A 21333-nucleotide genomic window follows, 5' to 3' on the forward strand; every position below is an offset into this window, starting at 1 on the left:
AAGCCAAATTGCATAAGATCCTTTACCTATTTAAATTGAAATCTAAACTCCAAAATGGGATACCAACTTATATTGCCCTTTCAACTAATTACACAAATTCAAACCTCATAAGAAGCTTTACAGAATTAAATTGGATTCCTTTGCGATTGAAGAGTGGCACCGCTCGAATTCCTGGTCTCAACTCTGATACAGGCAAACAAGTCTGCCCTGCAAAATCATCCTTCTCTGACATGTCGTATTCGTGGACTTCAATACGTAGCAAGGCCAATTCAGGCACTGTCAAACGGAAGATGAACTCTTCATTCCAAACTGGAGTCCAATTATCTTCTATGATCTTCGTTTTCTTCATCATTGTGTCGGCCGGAACACCAGCTATTCCCACCTATTGATTGGTTAAATCATTTTTGCTTAATGTGTTTAGCATTTATAAGAATATGATGATTTTAAAACAAACCTTTAAGGAAAAAAAAGAAGTGTAAATATGAGATTGTTACCCTTGTGTAAAAATCTGGAGGGGAGTATGTATCAAAATGAGTTTTTTTGAAGTCTATACGCCAACCATCTCCCATGTATACTTTTGACCTGTTACAAATATAAAAAATCTAATAAACAATTTGCAACACACATTGTTTTCTTGAGCGGAGGAGGACAGGAGGACAACAAGAGCAAAAGGAACAATGGCAAGGAAGGGAAGGAAAGGAAAAGAAAGTAGCGGGATTTCCTCTGTTTTTGTGTCTACTTGAAAGAAAAAAAACAGAAAATACAAGGGAAAATAAGGGGGGAAAACAAAGTTAGACTTTTGATTTTTTGTTACCCCAACAGTAGTGCTAAACCAATCCTATCGTAACTTTTCCTTTTATTTTCCCTATTTGATGGGGGAGGAGCTCAAAAAGAGGAAAAGGAAAGTTGAAATAGAAAGATTTCCTTGCCTTCTTGGTTAGAAGAACAAAAGGGAGAGGAAGGAAACAATTTGGAACTTTTTTTTTTTTTTGCCATTTTTGGTTTTGTTTAAAGGTAAATAGAAGAGGATCGAAAGCATAGTAGTGAAATGAGTGTCTTACTAAATTATAGTAACGACATTTTCTCTCATTTTCACAAAAATAAATGTCTCTCCTCTCTCTTCCTTCTCCTCTTACCTTGGCATCCCTATTCCTTTCCTTCTCCCTCTTCTTCCACACAAGGAGGCACACCCTTAATAGAACCATAAGTATGGAAAGAACTTCAAATTGTTCCTTAATCCCCATGGATTTTCTCTCTACTCAAATAAGAGATGGAATGAGACCACCTACCCTTTCATTTCTCTCTACTTTAGTTTCCTTTCCCTCAAGTAGACACGTTAAGGGAGGATTACTTGGATGGAAGATATGAATGATAGGAAGGAAAAGATCACAAAATTACATAGAGAACTTCCACGGTTCATGTATAATTTTGTGATCCTTTCCTTCATCTCTTTCGTCCAACTAATCAGACATTTAAAGTGAAAATAAAAGACAATAAAAAAAAACCACAGAAATAAATAACAGATAACAGCTAAAATCAACGATTAAGTCACCTTCAAGGTTTTCTTTATGGGTAAACTTGCTTTAGGATAAAAAACCTCATTGTTTGGACCAACAGTCAACAGGAAATCAGGTTTCTTTACATATCCACATCCACCATTTGATTTATAAAATCCATGCATCAACCACAGTGATCTTCCATATCCCTACGGAAAGAACCAATAAAATAGAAGTTTATAGAGGTAAATGAAAATGAATATCCTCAAAGTTCAATGGATCATTATTCAGTTATTTAATAAAGTATTGTAGTGCTACAATGAAGTTCCAACCTTTACAGCCCATAGATTTAGGTTAATTCAATAGAAGATAAAAGGGAAGGAAAAGCTTATAAAATTACAGGGAGCACCATGAATGATGTACACTTTCTGTCACTTTTCTCTCTCTCTCTCGCATGTCTTTCATCTAAGTAATAGGACCCTTCAAGTGTATTCGCCTTTTGCCACCATAAGTAATAGGACCCTTAGGTGCTTTGTTATGGTGGAATATAATGGAACTGAGATGAGAATGGGAATGTAATGGAATCAAGAGAATGATGCATTTTATTCCTGTATTTGGTTATGAGAATGGAATGATATGACTAATGGAACCATTCATTCTAGGTTTAATTTTGTTTGCTCCATCTAATTCTTACATTTTGATTATGGATTGATGCAACTTTCCACCTATCTTAATTATGGGATGGGTGGAATGGAATGACTCACTTCAAACCGTTTGCCCAAACATTAGAATGAAATCAAAAAGGGGATGAACATTAGAATGGAATCAGAGGGAATGGATTGTTTCCATTCCACTCTATTCCAATTCCACCCTACTAATGCACCATTAATAACTAGAATATTATTTATAAATAGCATTGGGTAGTCAAATTTAATCAGCATTTCTTCAAAGTGCAATTGTTAAATGTGCATCCACCCATCTAAGTCTACCAAATAATCATGTGCATGGATTTTAAGGCCTAAGGTGATGAAAACATAACTAGACTAGTTAAAGCAACTATATCAAGCTTACCTGCATGTTAAATGCCACCATCTGAGCACCATGAATCCAGCCAACGAATGGATTGTAGTTAGAAGAATTGAAGCGTGTACCCTTTGGATATATCCGGAGTAAATTTCTATGAGAAAACCTAAAGAAAAAAGAATAAAAAGATGACAGTAATTGTCACCATAAGATGATTGAGAATTCCATTTCCATACACCAAAAATATAATCAATCATTGAATTTTATTGTCTAGAACAAGGGATGGCAAGATTCATAAATACCAAGAAGTTTTTAAACACAATGGCAGAATATATACCTTATTAGGTCTGCCACATGAGTTGCTGCTACCTTTTCAAGTTGTTGTTCACTCAAACTGAGACGTCTAACTTTATCAGGATCATCTTTTAGTGCTTCACTTATATCACCCTTAGGCTTTCCAGCTCGTATAGTGATAATAGATTTATATTCGGGCGGTGATCTCTGGGACATACTCTTACCATCATCACTGTCATCATGGCAATCCTCATCGCTATCATCCACATCATCATCATTGTTTTGTGTCTGAATATTTTCATTGTCATGGAGGAAATATGACAAAAAAAATGGTATACATAGCAATAAAGAAAAATATAGAAAAATTAATTAGAACACTGCAAATGAAAATGCAGACACCTTGTTGAGCTCAGTTTGAAGACCAGGGACCTCCTTTCCCCATGCTTCTTCATCGTCATTCAAATTTTGGGAGTTACCATTCTTCTCTTTATCATTCTTAGCTGCAAGATATTCTTTTGGCGGTTTGGTTGAAATAATAATCCTTTTCTTTAAAGATTCTGGTGATGGGAACTCTTTTGAAGATTCTGAGTCAGGGTAATACAACAAGTCTCCAAACGTTTCTACAACCATCTAAAGAACGTATTTTTCCTTATTCGACAGTGAAGTTACATTTAGAGGGAAAAAAATGTTTGGCAGTCTATGATAAAAAGAAGGGATAGCAGATTTACTTCAGCGACTTTAGCTTGAAGATCAGGAGTAAGATGGTCCTCTAGAGTTATAATGACAGGATAAGGGGATGCAGAAAAGGCATGCTCCTTAATGGATCGTAAGCATTTAATAAGTTCCACAGGAGAAGTTAAAGTCCTGCAAAGTTACAGCAAGACCAAAATAAAGGTCACGAGTAATCAACAATGACTTTGATGCACTAACAAGCTCACAAGTTAACGTTTTGCAGGAACAGGGCAGAATCCAGCATGTTGCCAAAAGCAGATCAAGCAAAAATGTCCATTCTGAAAGAACTTTGATGCTCACTACATCACTTTGTTTGATAAATTTTCATATTGTTGAGGTAAAGGGAAACTGGTAATATTATTAGTCTAAAACATAGCAATCCTTTATCTATCAAATTGTAAGGTTGTTTAGAACTATTTATCAACACCATAATATGGGAAACTGAAAGCGCATTATTAATGATACCCTCTTTCTGGTCCAGAACTAATTAATAAAACCAGTTGATATAACTACCAAATCCTTTTAAGATAACTAGATAAATAGAAAATAAAAGAGGCTATACAGATAGTCCCATGTGATGAGTGGAGCCATCTGAGCCCATGCAAGCCATCACTCTCTTCAATAAAAACATATGGCACCAGAAACCAATAACTATTTTGTTTCACACATTTTTAGTTGGTGATGCATCAAAATAAAATCCATCAAATTCCCTTTGAACATCCTAAATTCCAATCCTAATGGTATGAGGGTATCAATGATTGTATTTGTAGGATTACATAAGACCTCATTTAAAAGCATCAGTGTTTCATGACCAGAAATATCTACTAAGTAGTAACATTTAGTTGAATATCGAATTATTAATCACACAAGATATTCTAACGAAGAAGTCATTGCTCAATGTTATTTAGGTAATTTCATTCATGTGTTGTATGATTACTTACATACAACACAACTGAGGTCAAAGTCATTGGAGATGAATTTTTGGCTTTTGTCAATGTTAAGATAGTTTGAGCTTAATTTACTCGTTGAAATCCCATACTAAAGAAATTCATGCTTCATGAAAAATAGATTTCTGCATTGCAACTGAGATCAAAAGTGTTGTAGATAGATCTTTGCCCTTTGCAAAAGTTCAATTGCAAGGAAGGTAATTCAAGCTTCCATGACCTTAATGAAATTCAATCAAGGTAGTTCTAAGTTGCATAGTTTAAAATTTTAAATTACCAGATTACCATGAGAATCTTTTGAGAATCATGACCAAATGCAGGGTTATTAGAATTGATGAATACATCTTAGTAAAAAACAATTTTAGAAGTCCAAAACAAACACCTTCATGAAACCAGTAGTTAATTTTAGAATATTTATAGTTTTGTTTCCTGGTTGAGGTGACAGCTACAAGGAAACTTCCGATCATTCTTAACTTGTCTATGATAATAAGCTTCTAAATTTGAACTCTCAAGGCAAATGTCAAATATAGTAAATCACCACACAACAAAAGTGGCTTGACAATAAAGACTAAGTAGTGTCTGATAGAGTATCTGTTGAGGTTCAATCAAAGTCCCACATTGGAAATATTTGATAAAGATCATGGGGTTAAAAGGATGGATATCTCTATTGGGATGAGGCCTTTTGGGAAGAGTCCAAGAGCAAAGTCATGAGGGCCTGGACTGGACAATACATGCCATTGTGGAGATATGTGGACATCCTTTGGGCACAACAAATGGTATCAGAGCCATGGTCCAGACCAGATGCAATGTGGGGTGACCTTGAACGAAGTTGAGGGTGGGCCCGAAGTAGGTTAGGGTAATCGGATGCTTGCGAGGAGGTCCGAAGCAGGTCAAGATTGACCGAAACCAACTGCTTACGGGAGGCCCAAAACAGGTTAGAATGATCGGATGCTTGTGGGAAAGGCCTTGAAGCAGGTCAGGGTGACCGGATACTCGCAGGGAGGCCCGGAATAGGTCAGGATGACTGGATGCTTGTGGGAAAGGCTTGGAGCAGGTCAAGGTGACCAGATGCTCGCGGGGAGGCCCGGAATAGGTCAGGATGACTGGATTCTTGTGGGGAGGCTTGGAACAGGTCAGGGTGACCAGATGCTCGCGGGGAGGCGAGTAGGTCAGGGTGATCGGATGCTCGTAGGGAGGCCCGAAGCAGGTCAAGGTGACTAATGCTCACGGGGAGGTCCGGACTAGGTCAATATGACTGAGTGCGGATGCTTACGGGGAGGCCCAGAGCAGGTCAGGGTGACCAGATGCTTGCGGGGAGGCCCAAACCATAAGAGTAATTGTGGTCCTTTGTTTGAGGGGAGGATTGTTGGAGTTCAATCAAAGTCCCACATTAGAAAGATTTGGTAAAGATAATGGGGTTAAAAGGATGAATGATATCTCCATTAGGATGAGACCTTTTGGGGAGAGCCCAAGAGCAAAACTATGAGGGCCTAGGCCCAAAATGGATAATATCATGCCATTGTTGAGATATGTGAACATTCTTTGGGCACAATATTATCCAACATTATCATTATAGCAGATATCACCCTCTAGAAACATGCATAAACCATCATCCAATTCTCAAGGACTATGCATTTAATATTTTATTAAATAAAGTAACATTCGTATGGCTTCAATGACAAAACACATGCAACAAGCCAATTTAAAGTTGTAGCTCATATCTATATAACTCCAGATTGCCCAAAGCTCTACTAGCTAACAACATATCCAAACAGAAGGAAGAAAAATATAACCCATAAAGTTCTATTGCGAGATGCAGAGAATTGTTTCAGTACCTCCCATGAAGAATATCAATATTATCTTTTGTGGCATTAGGCCACATATCTAGCTCAATTACTCTCACGCCATTCTTGAGTGCTTTTATAATGGGGACATCACTGCAGTCACTGCTCAGTTGGTTTCCAGTCAAGTATGAGTTATGTCCTGTGTAGATGTAATAATGGGATAAAGGAGCAGTCATATCATGGTGAACCTGTTCACAAAGAATTTATTTCTCATTTATTCACAAATAGAATTGATAAAGAAGTTGCAATGTAAAAAGTATATGGAATGCTCAGGTATCATCGGCTATGTTGACAAAGTGCATAGATGAAGCTATACATATCCATTTCTCAGATTACCGCTTAGAAAAGGATTTGAAAAGGGAAAAAGCTCGTGTCGTTCAAATGCTATCAAAGAGGCACACAAGCACAGATTTTTCCCTACAGGCTCATAAACTACAGGCTACAGATACAATATGAAACAGCAAAGTAGTTGACAAACTTGAGCTTCAGTATCTAACCCATCACAACAAAGGAGGCAATAAAGGGATATCTTGTGGAACTATGGTTTGTACAATAACAAATGGATTTATCCAATGTTCGATTATTGGAAAATTCTACAGGCCAGAAAATATTATTTTCAATCACAACCATGAATATGAAAATTGCATAATCCAATTCATGCGAAAACTACAATTTCAAACACTATTCAGGCAAAAGTTAATGTGTTTACGCAAGCTTCCTCCACACTCATGTAACACATTCTTATCGTCTTGCCCTTAAAACAAGGAAATCGTCATCGTGGACAAGCTCATGATATCAAGTTATGAGAAGAAAACACGACAGCTCTTCGTTCTGCATTACAACAATCAATCAAACACCTAACCGTACCAGAAGAAAGTACAAATAGATCCGAAACAGAACCATCCGAGAAATCCAACAGTGATATATAACAAGATCTTTCATTCACCTAGATCCAGCAGATGCAATAATCGCGAAATAGAAGAGCAGGTACCTGAGATCTGATGGGAGGGTTGAGCTCCACCGAGAAGAGATAGCGGTGGAAGTCATCGAGAGTGAAAGCCGGCACGGGGAGCTTGCCTCGGAGGTGCTGCCTCGGTCCCAGCTGGATTCCCTTCTCGATGACCGACTCCGCATCATGGCCGGCATCGCCTTGATCCGAAAGAAACTTACGGAACTGATCTGCGGCCATGTAGCTCCCTCCCTCTCCGGCGTGGGCGGCGAAGGCCGCCCTCACGTCCGCCGGCGGCTCCGCCTCGCACCACCGGAACTTCCTCGTGAAGCAGAGGCAACATTTGTAGCTCCCCATCGCGCGGTCTCCGATCGAGAACGCTCGTCGCCGACTAAAATCGGGTGACTCGAACTATCGAAGTTTCAATTATTTGGGCAGGGAACGTGATAGGTGTCGCTGTTTCGTTTGCTCACTTCAGTTCGACCGACTTGCTCCGGTTTTTACCCAACGACTTCCCGAATGAGCGCATGGGCCCCACTCGTCGAGTTTGGGTGAGGGTGACGGAGTGAGTGTCATGTTGAAGTGTGAGTGAATTTCGGAAGTCGATAGTTTGGGGATGACTTTGACTTTGATTACGATCCTAGATGTCACGGCAAACCCGACCGACGACTTAGCTGTGGTGGGGGTCGGCGCAAGTGGACAGTCGACTTATTTTTTAATTTATTATTATTATTATTATTATTTTAATTGATATTAAATATAAAAAGACTCGCAATAAGCGATTTATTAGTCAACATTTTTTTATTAATCGTTTATTAAAAAAATTATCTCTTAATTTATCGAGACTAAGATTTCAGTTTATAGATATCTAAAAAAGAATTAAGAACGTAATTTATCGCTAGATCATTATCTCGGAGGTTGAACAGTCGATTTAATAAACCTGGAAACTATCCATCATTTTAAGAGAAAAAATGTCAGTATGGCCAACTTGCTATGCTTACCCAAGTTCTAAGAGTTCCATGGACATGTAGACGAGATTGCATGGAATAGAAGAGGACACTATGAAATATTCATATTGGGACGTATTTCGCCGTAGGGAAGCACAGAAGAATGAGGTGTTATGGTCACATAGAAGATACGAGAAAAGATTCATAACTTGATGTACAGATGGTAAAAATTGGGAAAGAGTACAAACTTAGTCATATTATTAAATTAAAATTACATGAGAAATACCGACTATAAAATCTCATATAACTAAGTTAAGAAAGTCTAAATCCTAAATAGTAAAACAAAATTAAATTATCTTAAAAATTATAAATAAATAAATATATATAATATAACATTCATCCTCAAATTCATAATGATGTAGCTAGAAACATTGAGAGTTAATTTGTCAGACAAGAAATAAAAACTTGAAGTGGAATGTGCTTTGGTAAATATATCAGCAATTTGTAGATTTGAAAGAACGAATGATAACATGATGATGCAAAGCTAACGATGATAATGAGTAATGTGACAATTAATTTCAATATGTTTCGTCCGGTAATGAAAAATTGAATTGTGCACAATTTGAATAACACTTATTATCACAATATAACGGAGTAGGTTGATGAAGAGAGATACATATATCCACAAACAACTAATGCAACTAAACCATCTCATAAGTAGTTAAAGCCATAGTTGTAGGATTGTAAAGCGCTTGGGTGAATAGCACAAGTTGCTTCTTTATACTTTTCAAAAACTTGAAAATGCAGTGAAAAGTATAAAGAGAAAATCAAACGCTAACATAAGTTGATTTTACTTAGTTCGGAGTATTTAATGACTCCTACTTCAAGGCCCGCACTCTGTGTGTGTTTTCGTTAAGCAATTACTATAATCTTGAATAATTATATAGATTTTAAGTGTTGGTGCAATATCTCTAGGTCAAGGTTGACCCGGTTGACTAAGTTTGAGTTGACTCAAGCTTGAGTCTTGATGTTTGGGTTTCGATATTTAACAATACATGAAGATTGCAGATGCAATCATCCGATTGGGGAGATTGTTGATATAATTCCCCTCTAGTCAAGGGCCGACCAGTTAGATGTGAAGAAGAGTCAAGTAGGTCAAAGTGTTGACCGGATATTTGACTGAAAAAGTCCTAACTGGAGGTTAGGCAGGTGAAAGTCCTGGTGAGTGAAGCCAGGCAATTGGGAAATCCTAGTGAGTGAAGCCAGGTGAAAGACCTAGTGAGTAAAGATAGGCAGTTGCAAAATCCTGGTGAGTGAAGCTAAGTGAAAGACCTAATGAGTGACGCTAGGCAGGTGAAATTCTCGGTGAGTGAAGTCGGGAAGTGGGAAAATCCTGGTGAGTGAAGCCAGGTGAAAGTCCTGGTGAGTGAAGCCAAACAGATGGAAAGTCCTGGTGAGTGAAGCCAGGTAGATGGAAAGCCCTAATGAGTGAAGCTAGGTAGAAGGAAAGACTTGGTGAGTGAAACTAGACATGTGGAAATCCAAGTGGATCAGGGTTGACCGAACATCTGGTGGAAGGAAGTCCAAGTGGGTCATGGAGGACCAGACACTTGGCACGATACGGTAAGTTCAAGTGGGTCAAGGTTGCGACAAGCAGCGGCCCAATCGATCGGCCGATCGATTGGGAGCAATTATCGCGAGCACAAAGAGCTGGCCAATCGATCAGTCGATCGATTAGAGCAGATTTTCTCACGCGGTCGTGAGGAAGCTTGAATCGATCAATCGATTAATTCAAGTTTCTCCAGCAGAGCACAGAGCCGCTCTAAATTGATCAACCAATCGATTCAAGCCTCCCTAATTGATTGGTCGATCGATTGGGATATAACCATTGCACAGGATGTAGATTTTGGGCGACTGGGATCACACTGATCTGACATGGCAATTGATTGGGAGTAAGCCCAATCGATTGGGAGCCCTAGAAGCGCAAGGTATAAAGCTGTGGCGAGCCTTTGTCTTCACATCTCTTCCCCCGATTCACAGATGTTCTTCCTTGACACTCATCGGCAGTTCTTGGAAGCTCTTGGAGACAAGTGCAGGTGCACTTCCAAGGTTCAAGAGGCATCAACAAGCAACAAGTGAGCAAGAAGAAGGTTTTTATTTGTATTTTTGTATTTTTCTTCTTGCATGTGTTGTATCTTGTTGTATGAGTGTTGTATGAGGTTTCTCCACCTCCAGTACCGAGAAGGAGTATTTTTCTTAGTGGAGAGCGTTGTGTGTGTGGATCCTTAGATTAGTCACCTCATCTTGAGGTGGATACCAAGTAAATCTACTTGTTAGCGTTGTATTGTTGTTTCGTGTTCTTTCCACTGCACATCATCATCATGAAGCAAGCAACCGAAGCATGATGAGCTATTCCCCCCCCCCCCCCCTCTCTAGCTACAAATTGACCTTAACAAGTGGTATCAGAGTGAGATCGCTCTTCACAGGAATCATCGCTGGAAAGGGCAATAAGCTAGAGGGAGAAGAAGTTAAAGCAATTTCACAATTTAAAGACTTCATTAAAGGTTCAACTTCAAGATGGAATTCTGAGATAGACTCATATTCGACTTAAGGGTGCCTCCACCATTCATATCAATGAACTTCGATTCTTGGAAATCAAGGATCGAAAATTTTCTTATGATGGACATAGAGCAATGATTTACTCTAATGGAAGGTTTCCAAGCTCCAATAAATAACAAAGGCAAAATTCTCAATAAGAGCAAGTAGAGCCAAGAGCAAATCCAAATATGTGAGGCCAACGATAAAGTGACCATGCTATTGGTCAATCTATTGCCAAGCAACATCTTGGAGCAAGTTGGAGAATTTGAAGACACCAAGGAGCTATGGAGAAAATTGGCTAAAATCCATGAGGTTCCCTTCACTGTACCAAATCAAGAGAAATCCAAAGAGGGCAACTCATTGGATCAAGAAGGAAAGAAGCCCGAAGTTGAGAGATGCTCAACATCGGAAGAAGAACAAGAAGCTTCATCCTCAACGGAATGCAATAAAAAGGGCAAAGAGGGAGCATACTCCTTGTTCCATGTACAAGATAAAGATGAGGAAGTCTCCACATCTAGGATTGAGGGGGAGCGACATTTGGTAACTTCAGACCAAAAAGAAGGAGAAGCTTTTACCTCCGGATCAAGTGAAGAAGAAGAAGATAGGGTATCCTCCAAAAATCAAGAGACATTAAATGGAGGATCAAGTGTCATCCCTACATGTGAAGGTATAAGTAGTTCAATTAATAATAAAAATCATATTATTTGCTTTGAATGTAGGAAACATGGGCACTACAAGAGTAAGTACCCTAAATTGACCAAGAAGAAGGGTCAAGTGACACCTAAGGCTAAGGAGAAGCCTAAGAAGGTTGGCTCCGTGATAAGGAAGAGCAAGGAACACATTGTGTGTTTCTTGTGCAAGCAAAATGGAGATTATCGAAGCCAATTTCCAAAGGGAAGAAACCAACCAAGATCAAGGGAGGAAGCTCAAATCAAGGGGGAGCTCTCAAAAGCAAACCCAAGGTATCATTTATTGAGCCAATTCCTTTAAATTATGGTAAAAAGCATGCTAGTTCTAACTTATATCATTTTAATGCTATTTATCATGAAAATAGGAAGCATGATAGAATTAAGGAAAATTATGTGGCCTATCATGCTAAAACAACTCAACCTAGGGCTAGGAAGGTAGACAAATTAGGCAATAACTCTAAGGACTTTAAATATAAGCCTAGAAATAGAAATGCTCAAGGATTTAATGATAAACCAAAATATAGGGATTTATGGAAAGAAAATTAAGTCTTGAAGTCAAGGTTTGAAAAAATTGAAAAGACCCTAAAAAGGATGGAAAGTATCCTTAAGGGGCAAAAAGAGAATAACCTAGGTTTAGGAAACCAAAAGTCATCTAATGGCCATAGAGGTTTGGGATACAAACCTAAGCCTAAGAAGTATGTAGCTTAATATCATAGGATATGCCTATACCTATGAAACCAATCCTAGGTTTAGGAATCAAGTCAAGGATACAAGGAAAATTATCCCTAGGAGTATCTTTGCAATAACAAATGTGACTAAGACTTCTAATAAGTCAAAGAAAGTCACCAAGAAGGTCACAAGGGAAGCTATCCCTAGAGTTGACATAGAGAAAGTGATCAAGGCTTCTAAGAAGCCTAGAAAGGTTATTAGGAAGGTATCTAGGGAAGTTATCCCTAGTGAGTACCTAGAGTATCCAAGGAGCACCAATAGGTGTTGGGTTCCTAAGAGTATCTTCTCTATCCCCTGGATGGGTTAGAGAGTGTCAACTCAAATTGGAAGGGTAGTTAACCCAACCTTGATGAAGTTGACACTTGGAAAGCATTTTCAAGGTTAGTGTTAACCTTTGAAAATGAAATAGATTATTGTTTACTCTTTGGAAGAGTAAAATGTGCCAAACCTTGAAAAATTACACATAATTTAAATTAGCACAACTATGGGAAAAAAGAAATGCCAAGTTGGGTTTTGACATTTTCTTAAGAAAATATGGACAATCTAGGATTAAATTTTAATTTAGCTAAGGAATTAAGAATACTTAGATAGGTTATCTAGGTATATTTTATTTATACAAATTTGCCATGATTGTTTGCTCATCATATGTCATAACATCATATTTTGCATTCATGTTTATTATAAAAAATAAACAAAATACCATGTCATGTCATACATACATCATGTAGCAATAGTATATTTTTCTTTGAAAATTATTTCTTTTTGATGTATGTCATAACTCATCATGTATCATTTTAATTTCCTTGTAATTAAGGACAATGACATTTACTAACAAGTGACATCCTAGGTGGATGTTCAAAATTTTTAAAATGCCTAGATAGAAATGCATGATCTCTAGTTCAGGGCAAAATCAAAATCTACATCTCACAAGGACTATAGGATGACTTGTATGTGTTTTAGTGTAATGCCCGAAAATTCTCAAAATAATTATTAAAAATATCCTAGTATTTTTCTGGAATTTTAGGATATTTTATGGAATTTTTAGATTAGCGGAAGTAGCAAAAATAAATGGAGTCGTAAATAACCTACGCGGGTTTTGAACCCGAGACCTATTGGATCCTACGACTTATAGCGGACTCTAGTAACCAAGTGAACCCAGCAGGGCCGTGCTGAAAGGGAAGGAAAACAATTAAATTTATATTAGAGTTGGGCAAAATTACCCACTTAATATAAATAGGAAATTAAAAGAGGAGTTATTAGATTTTTATTCGTGACCTTCCTTCTCCTCACCCTAATCTCACGCCGCCCCTCCCTCTTCTCCTCCTTCTCTCGGCGCACCAAGCAAGGGCTAGGGTTCCGTCCCCTAGGCTACCAGGAGCACCTTCCGGCGACGACTACGACACGAGGGCGTTCCTCTCCGTGAGAAGAGCACGTAGACGCGAGAGGATCGTCGAGGGAATCGTCTCCACCGGAAAACTAGTGATCAGATCGTAAGGAAATTTAGCGCAGGATGTAAGAAACCCCTCACCTGCAGTATAAGTAGCTTTTGTATGAATTTTAAGCTTCAGTTTGGTAGTATGTAGACTTTCGGCACAAAGGATGCGAACTAGCGCATACCAAGTGTTCGGATAAATTGTTAGCACAGTTAAAATGCAACTTAGGCATTTTATTAGCTTAGATAAATGCAATAGAAGCATTTCCACAGCTTATTTAGTCTTGCTACAGCTCTTATAGGACTAGATGTCCAATGGGTGGGCTCCCATAGTCGCCTCTAGGTTCAGACAACCTAGCTCTAGGTTCAGATAACCTAGAAAGAGCAAGACAAGTAATAATTAGCTATGTTCAGTATTTTACTTTCTCGGTGGCACTGTACTGGATTAGATATCCATTGGGTTGGGCTCCCATAGTCGTCTCTAGGTTCAACTAACCTAGTAAACCCTACTAGATTCGGAATTTGCAACCCCGGGTTTAGTTAGGGATGCGCGCACAGCAAGTACAGTTGCCGGGCTCATCAGCAGCATGATTAGTATTTTCATCTATATATATATAGTTTTCAAACTCTCACAAGATAGTTATGTGAATTCAGTATAGCTTCAGCATTAGTCTAGCATTAGCTTAGCTCAGCCTTTTCTATCAGTTTAGTTTTCCTATTGATACAATGTGATAGTTATGATTAGCTTTATTGCCATAATCAGTTTGATTTCTATGTGTTGTATGTCATGCCATGCTTAGCATATTCACTATGTATTTCAAATAGCATGTTTTCAAAACATAATTTGCATCGTATGCATGTTTTGTGAGGTAGATGGTCTCTTACTAAGCTCTCAAGCTTACAGATACTATTTTCCTTATACTGCAGATAAAGGTAAAGGGAAGATGGACTAGTGGAGGCTGGAGGTCAATGCAGTGATGAAGATGCGTGTGGATGGAACTTGGAACAAAGATCTTAGGGCATCTCAGCGAGTTTTGTTTTGAACATTAGAACTTTTTAACATTTTATTATTCCGCACCTTAGTATGTTAAATGTCATGAACTAGTAAATTATGCACTCTACCATGCTTAGAACATTAGTTATGTGATGCTAGATTGTGTCCTAGTCATTTTAGAACTTGTATGTGTGATTGAGGCACGAAGCAGTGCTGAAATCAGACTTCTGTACGAAATCAGGAACCCCAATCGATCGGTCGATCGATTGGAGGCTTCTCAATCGATCAGCCGATCGATTGAGAAGTTCGTACCGCGAACAGTAAGCTCCTGGATCGATCAGCCGATCGATCCGGATACCTTCTGTCGCGAACAGAAAGCCCTGGGATCGATCACTGGATCGATTGGTCAGTCTAGATCGATCCAGAATATTACCCGAGCACAGTAGCGTGCTGAATCGATCACTGGATCGATCCAACCTAAGTTCCGCATACAGTAGCATGCTGAGTCGATCACTGGATCGATCAGACCATTCCAATCGATCCACCAATCGATTGGGAGGCTTGATAGCAGCTGTAAACCCCTTAGTTCAGTTCCTTGACCACGGGGAATGTAATATATGACATGAATAGTTTAGATTACACCCCTTAGCCCATATAGAATCAAGAAATGATAATAGTTTAGCAAAGTTTTAATTAGTACAGCTTCCGCACCTAGACTTAGTGATGGTCATGGATATAGCTTAGCACAGCATAATGTGACGGTCCGGCCTTACAGCTTAGTTAGTAGAAGGTGGGTCGTTACAGAGTGGTATCAGAGCAGAAAATTCCATACTTCCTACACACACATCAGCATTGAACCTGCAGCTTCCAAGTAAGAATACCTTCCACTTTGTATGTTTATTGCTTTCATGTTTGTAGATAACTAAAGTATGCTTATCGGTGATAGTAACTAACATGATAGTATTAGCTATGTGAACGTGATGATTTAGTTATGTATGTCCTTTGTTCCTTTAGAAATGGCACGAGGACGCCCAGCTAGAAGGGCACCAGCTACTGAGCCCCAGCATGAGGCAGGCAGTTCAGTGCCTCCCCCAGACCTTACAGCAGCAGCTAGCAGAACAGCAACAGGAGATAGCCACCTTAAAGGCTAATCAGCAGAATACTCCCACAGTCACCCCGGAACCAAACTTAGCAGCGCCAGTAGTCTTAGAGGTTCCACCAGTCCAGCCTACAACACCAGTAACCCCAGCAACGGAGGTAAGAAGAGAAGCCTATCTGATCCAGTGGCAGAGAGTCAAGCCAGAAAATTTCTCAGGCACCAATGAACCATGGGATGCTCAAGCCTGGTTCAAAACACTGGAGAGTACGATGGAGCTTCTGGACTGGCCAGAACATGAGAAGGTGAAGTGCGCCTCCTTCTGTCTGACAGGAGATGCACGCATGTGGTGGGAGAGAATTAGAGCGAAGCGCCTAGTAAACCAGATGACATGGGCTGACTTCGAGAAAGAATTCTTCGAGGGGTTCTTTCACATGCGGGTCACAAATCGCCACTACGATGAGTTCACTGAGTTTCGTCAGGGCAACCTATCAGTTGAGGAAGCCGTGAAGAAATTCAACAGATTGGCTCGTCTATGCCCTGAACTAGTCGGCACAAAAAAAGAACGAGTTCGGTTGATGCTCAAGATGCCGAGGCCTGAAATAGCGATGAACGTGGCTGACGGCATTCATAGTCCGCAAACCACTGAAGAACTAGTTAGCAGTGCTCTGACCACCGAGCACTACCAGAACAGTATCAATCAACAGAAGCAAGTTCTCTCAGAGTCGAAAGGGCAAGGAGGCTTAGGCACTCAGAAACACCAGGGTCACAGCTCCCACGGCTCTAACTGGAAAGGGAACTCTAGAAATAAGCGCAAACCAAGGAGTTACCCAAAAGGAGGACCAGCTAGTAAACAACCTAGTTATCCCAAATGTGCTACTTGTGGGAAATTTCATCCTGGAGTTTGTCGTAAGGGCACACGAGGATGCTTTGAGTGCGGACAATAAGGGCACATGGCCAAGCAGTGTCCAAACAAGACCAACTTTCCTCCACCACAGCCGCTTCAGTATGAAGTCAAGCCAGCACAGTTGCATCAGATGCAGGCCGCTTTAGATGGTCCACAGATCAGCCAGGGCAGACTAGAAGCCCCTCCAGCTACGACCAATGTGAGGAATTACTCACTCACCAGAGAGGACGTAGCAAATGCCTCGACAATTGTTACAGGTCAGATTAGTATTTTACAGCAAAGTACAACTGTCTTATTCGATACTGGGGCAACCCATTCTAATATATCCAGGGCATTTGCCGAGAAGTTAGCAATACCTTCAGAGGTACTCAGTAGTCAGTTTCTGACGACATTGCCTTCAGGAGAAATTATGGCATCCACGCACTGGCTCAGAGCAGTGCCAGTCATTATAGCAGACAGAGAACTCTTTTATGATCTGATAGTGCTAAATATGACTGACTACGATGTCATCTTCGGAATGGACTTCTTGATCAGATACGGTGCTTCCATAGAGTGCCGTAAACAGAAAGTCGTATTTCAACCTGAAGCAGAAGCACAGTTTGAGTTCATCGGAGAATCCAAGAGAAAGGCCAAAAAGTTTCTCTCAGCTATGAAAGCACAAAGATTAATGGATTCAGGATGTACGAGATTTTTAGCACACGTAGTCAGTACCAGTCAGGATAAGGACTGACAGCTAGCAGAGGTCCGAGTCGTATGTGACTACCCAGCAGTCTTCCCTAAAGAGTTACCAGGCCTGACACCAGACAGGGAGATTGAATTTGAGATAGAACTCATTCCCGGTACAAATCCTATCTCCAAAGCACCCTACCGCATGGCTCCAGCAGAACTGAAGGAACTTCATGAGCAACTACAGGAGCTGCTTGACAAAGACTTCATACGCCCTAGTCACTCACCATGGGGAGCGCCTGTATTGTTCGTGAAGAAGAAGGACGGGAGCATGCGCCTGTGTATAGATTACCGGGCATTGAACCAAGTCACCATCAAGAACAGGTATCCTCTTCCCAGAATAGATGACCTGTTCGATCAGCTAAAGGGAGCAGCAGTGTTCTCTAAGATAGACCTTAGATCAGGTTATCATCAGGTGAAAGTTAAAGAAGGGGATATACCCAAGACAACATTCAGGACTAGATACGGACATTACGAGTTTGTAGTCATGCCCTTTGGCGTGACAAATGCTCCAGCTACTTTCATGGACCTCATGAACAGGGTATTCAGAGAATACTTAGACAAGTTTGTTATCGTGTTCATCGATGACATTCTTATCTATTCAGGAACTCAGGAAGAACATGCAGAGCACCTGAAAATAGTATTGCAGGCCCTTCAGCAGAACCAGCTGTACGCCAAGTTCACGAAATGTGAATTTTGGTTGGATCAGGTGTCCTTCCTGGGTCATATCATCTTAAAGGATGGCATCATGGTAGACCCCAGTAAGATAGAAGCTGTGAGTAACTGGAAAAGACCTAAGAACGCCAGTGAAATCAGAAGCTTTCTGGGATTAGCAGGCTATTACAGAAAATTCGTAGAGGATTTCTCCAGGATAGCCTCCCCACTGACAGCTCTTACCAGAAAGAACAGAAAATTTCAGTGGACAGAGGACTGTGAGAACATCTTTAGCGAGCTAAAGAGGAGATTGACCAGTGCACCTATTCTGACTCTACCAGAGAACACCGATAGCTTTGATATATATAGTGATGCCTCTAAGTTGGGACTAGGAGCAGTGCTGATGCAAGATGGCAAGGTAATCGCCTACGCCTCCAGACAACTCAAGGAATATGAGCAGAATTACCCTACTCATGACCTTGAGCTTGCAGCAGTGGTGTTCGCTCTCAAAATTTGGAGACATTACTTGTATGGAGCTCAGTGCAGAGTGTATACAGATCACCAGAGTCTGAAGTACTTCTTCACTCAGAAGAATCTGAATATGCGACAGCGCAGATGGCTAGAGCTGGTCAAAGACTACGATATAGACATCCTCTACCACCCAGGGAAAGCCAATAGGGTAGCAGACGCACTTAGCAGGAAGTCCAGTGCTGCCTTATTATCTCTAGCAGCCATGTCACCACCCCTACAGAAAGAGATCACAGATTTCGATCTCGAACTCATAGTTGGATAGCTCTCCACTATGACATTAGAGTCTACCTTGCTTGGTGATATCCAGACAGCTTAGCAGCAGGATCCTGAAATTCAGAAAATCAAGCAAGGGATAGCAGAATCAGAAAGTGGAGAATTTAGAATGTCCGCTAGCGGGGTATTGTACTTTGGTGACAGATTATGTGTTCCAGATCAGGAGGAATTACGAAGAAAGATTTTAGATGAGGCTCACAAGACTCCCTATGCGATGCATCCTGGCTCCACCAAAATGTACCAGGACTTGAAGAAACGTTTTTGGTGGCCTGGGATGAAGAGAGACATCGCTCGATATGTCAGCACCTGCCTAACCTGTCAGAGGGTTAAGGCAGAACATCAGAGACCAGGAGGAGTTTTACAGCCCATTCAGATTCCAGAGTGGAAGTGGGAAGACATTTCTATGGATTTCATAGTGGGACTACCCAAAACTACGAATGGTTTTGATACCATCTGGGTAATAGTTGACAGGTTAACTAAATCAACCTACTTCTTAGCCATCAGAATATCCTACTCCATGGAACAGCTAGCTCAGTTGTATCTCAAGGAGATCGTTAGACTACATGGAGTCCCACGAACCATTATTTCAGACAGAGATAGTCGATTCACATCACACTTCTGGGAGTGTGTACAGTCAGCTTTGGGCACGAAGTTAAAGTTCAGCACAGCCTTCCACCCTCAAACAGATGGATAGACGGAGCGAGTAAATCAGGTACTCGAAGATATGCTCCGAGCATGTGCCCATTTCAAAGGAAGTTGGTGTAAATATCTGAGTTTAGCAGAATTTGTATACAACAACAGTTATCAAGCCACCATCGGCATGACACCTTACGAGGCTCTCCATGGGCGGAGGTGTAGATCTCCAATCTGCTGGTATGAGAGTGGTGAACAGAAAGAACTAGAGCTTTAGACAGATCTAGTAGCAGATACCACAGCAGCTATACAGCAGATCCGCCAGAGGAGAGAGACAGCTCAGAGCCGCCAGAAAAGCTATGCTGATACACGGCGTAGACCCTTAGAATTTTCAGTTGGGGATTCAGTGTTCCTCAGAGTAGCTCTCATGAAGGGAGTAATGCGTTTTGGGAAGAAGGGCAAACTAAGTCCCAGATATGTGGGACCATACCTTATCACTAGAAGAGTTGGCAAAGTAGCATATGAGCTAGAGCTACCTCAGGAGATGCCAGCTATCCATAATGTATTTCATGTCTCTATGCTGAAGAAGCATACCCCAGATGCCACCCAGGTGATTGAGCCCCAGTCGGTACAAGTCCGCGAAGACCTCAGCTATGACAGTCGGCCTATTCAGATAATAGACCGAGTAGTTAAGAAATTACGGAACAAGGAAGTACCATTAGTGAAAGTAATTTGGCAAAGTCACACAGCAGAAGAGGCAACCTGGGAGACAGAAGCAAATATGAGACAGAAGTACCCAGAGTTATTCTAAGTTCGAGGACGAACTTTTTATAAGGTATGGGGGATTGTAACGCCCGAAAATTCTCAAAATAATTATTAGAAATATCCTAGTATTTTTCTGGAATTTTAGGATATTTTATGGAATTTTTAGATTAGCGGAAGTAGCAAAAATAAATGGAGTCGTAAATAACCTACGCGGGTTTTGAACCCGAGACCTATTGGATCCTACGACTTATAGCGGACTCTAGTAACCAAGTGAACCCAGCAGGGCCGTGCTGAAAGGGAAGGGAAACAATTAAATTTATATTAGAGTTGAGCGAAATTACCCACTTAATATAAATAGGAAATTAAAAGAGGAGTTATTAGATTTTTATTCGTGACCTTCCTTCTCCTCACCCTAACCTCACGCCGCCCCTCCCTCTTCTCCTCCTTCTCTCGGCGCACCAAGCAAGGGCTAGGGTTCCGTCCCCTAGGCTACCAGGAGCACCTTCTGGCGACGACTACGACACGAGGGCGTTCCTCTCCGTGAGAAGAGCACGTAGACGCGAGAGGATCGTCGAGGGAATCGTTTCCACCGGAAAACTAGCGATCAGATCGTAAGGAAATTTAGCGCAGGATGTAAGAAACCCCTCACCTGCAGTATAAGTAGCTTTCGTATGAATTTTAAGCTTCAGTTTGGTAGTATGTAGACTTTCGGCACAAAGGATGCTATACATCAGACATATGTGCACACACACGAGTATAATCAACTTGATACCTCCAATAGTATACACCCGACACACACATATCATAGGTATAATCAATAAGATACCTCGAATAAAACATGTCAAACACATGTGGACACTCAACATATGTATAATCAACACGACACCTCTAATATTACTCACCCGACATGTATGCACATACATCATGAGTATAATCAACATAATAATTCCAATAAAACATAATAGACACATGTGCACACACAAATAGATATAATCGATCAGATACTTCTAATAGAACTCACCCGATATGTATGCACACCCAACACACAAATATCCAAAAATATGATCCATCAATCAC

General features: G+C 40.4%; 1 protein-coding gene across 1 annotated transcript; it reads right to left on the reverse strand.

Moving 5' to 3' along the window:
- Window positions 1-239: 239 nt before the first annotated feature.
- Window positions 240-7740, reverse strand: LOC121992591 (phosphoinositide phospholipase C 4-like). The gene is made up of 9 exons (XM_042547075.1): window positions 7325-7740; window positions 6325-6521; window positions 3542-3677; window positions 3213-3443; window positions 2857-3101; window positions 2568-2685; window positions 1553-1705; window positions 495-582; window positions 240-382 (listed from the first exon to the last, which is right to left on the reverse strand). The coding sequence occupies exons 1-8, from the start codon at window positions 7637-7639 to the stop codon at window positions 526-528; spliced, it is 1452 nt and encodes a 483-aa protein (XP_042403009.1). The 5' UTR covers window positions 7640-7740; the 3' UTR covers window positions 240-382; window positions 495-525.
- Between the last annotated feature and the right edge of the window lie 13593 nt (window positions 7741-21333).

The sequence above is a fragment of the Zingiber officinale genome, chromosome 6B (assembly GCF_018446385.1).
Source record: "Zingiber officinale cultivar Zhangliang chromosome 6B, Zo_v1.1, whole genome shotgun sequence".
NCBI lineage: Eukaryota > Viridiplantae > Streptophyta > Magnoliopsida > Zingiberales > Zingiberaceae > Zingiber > Zingiber officinale.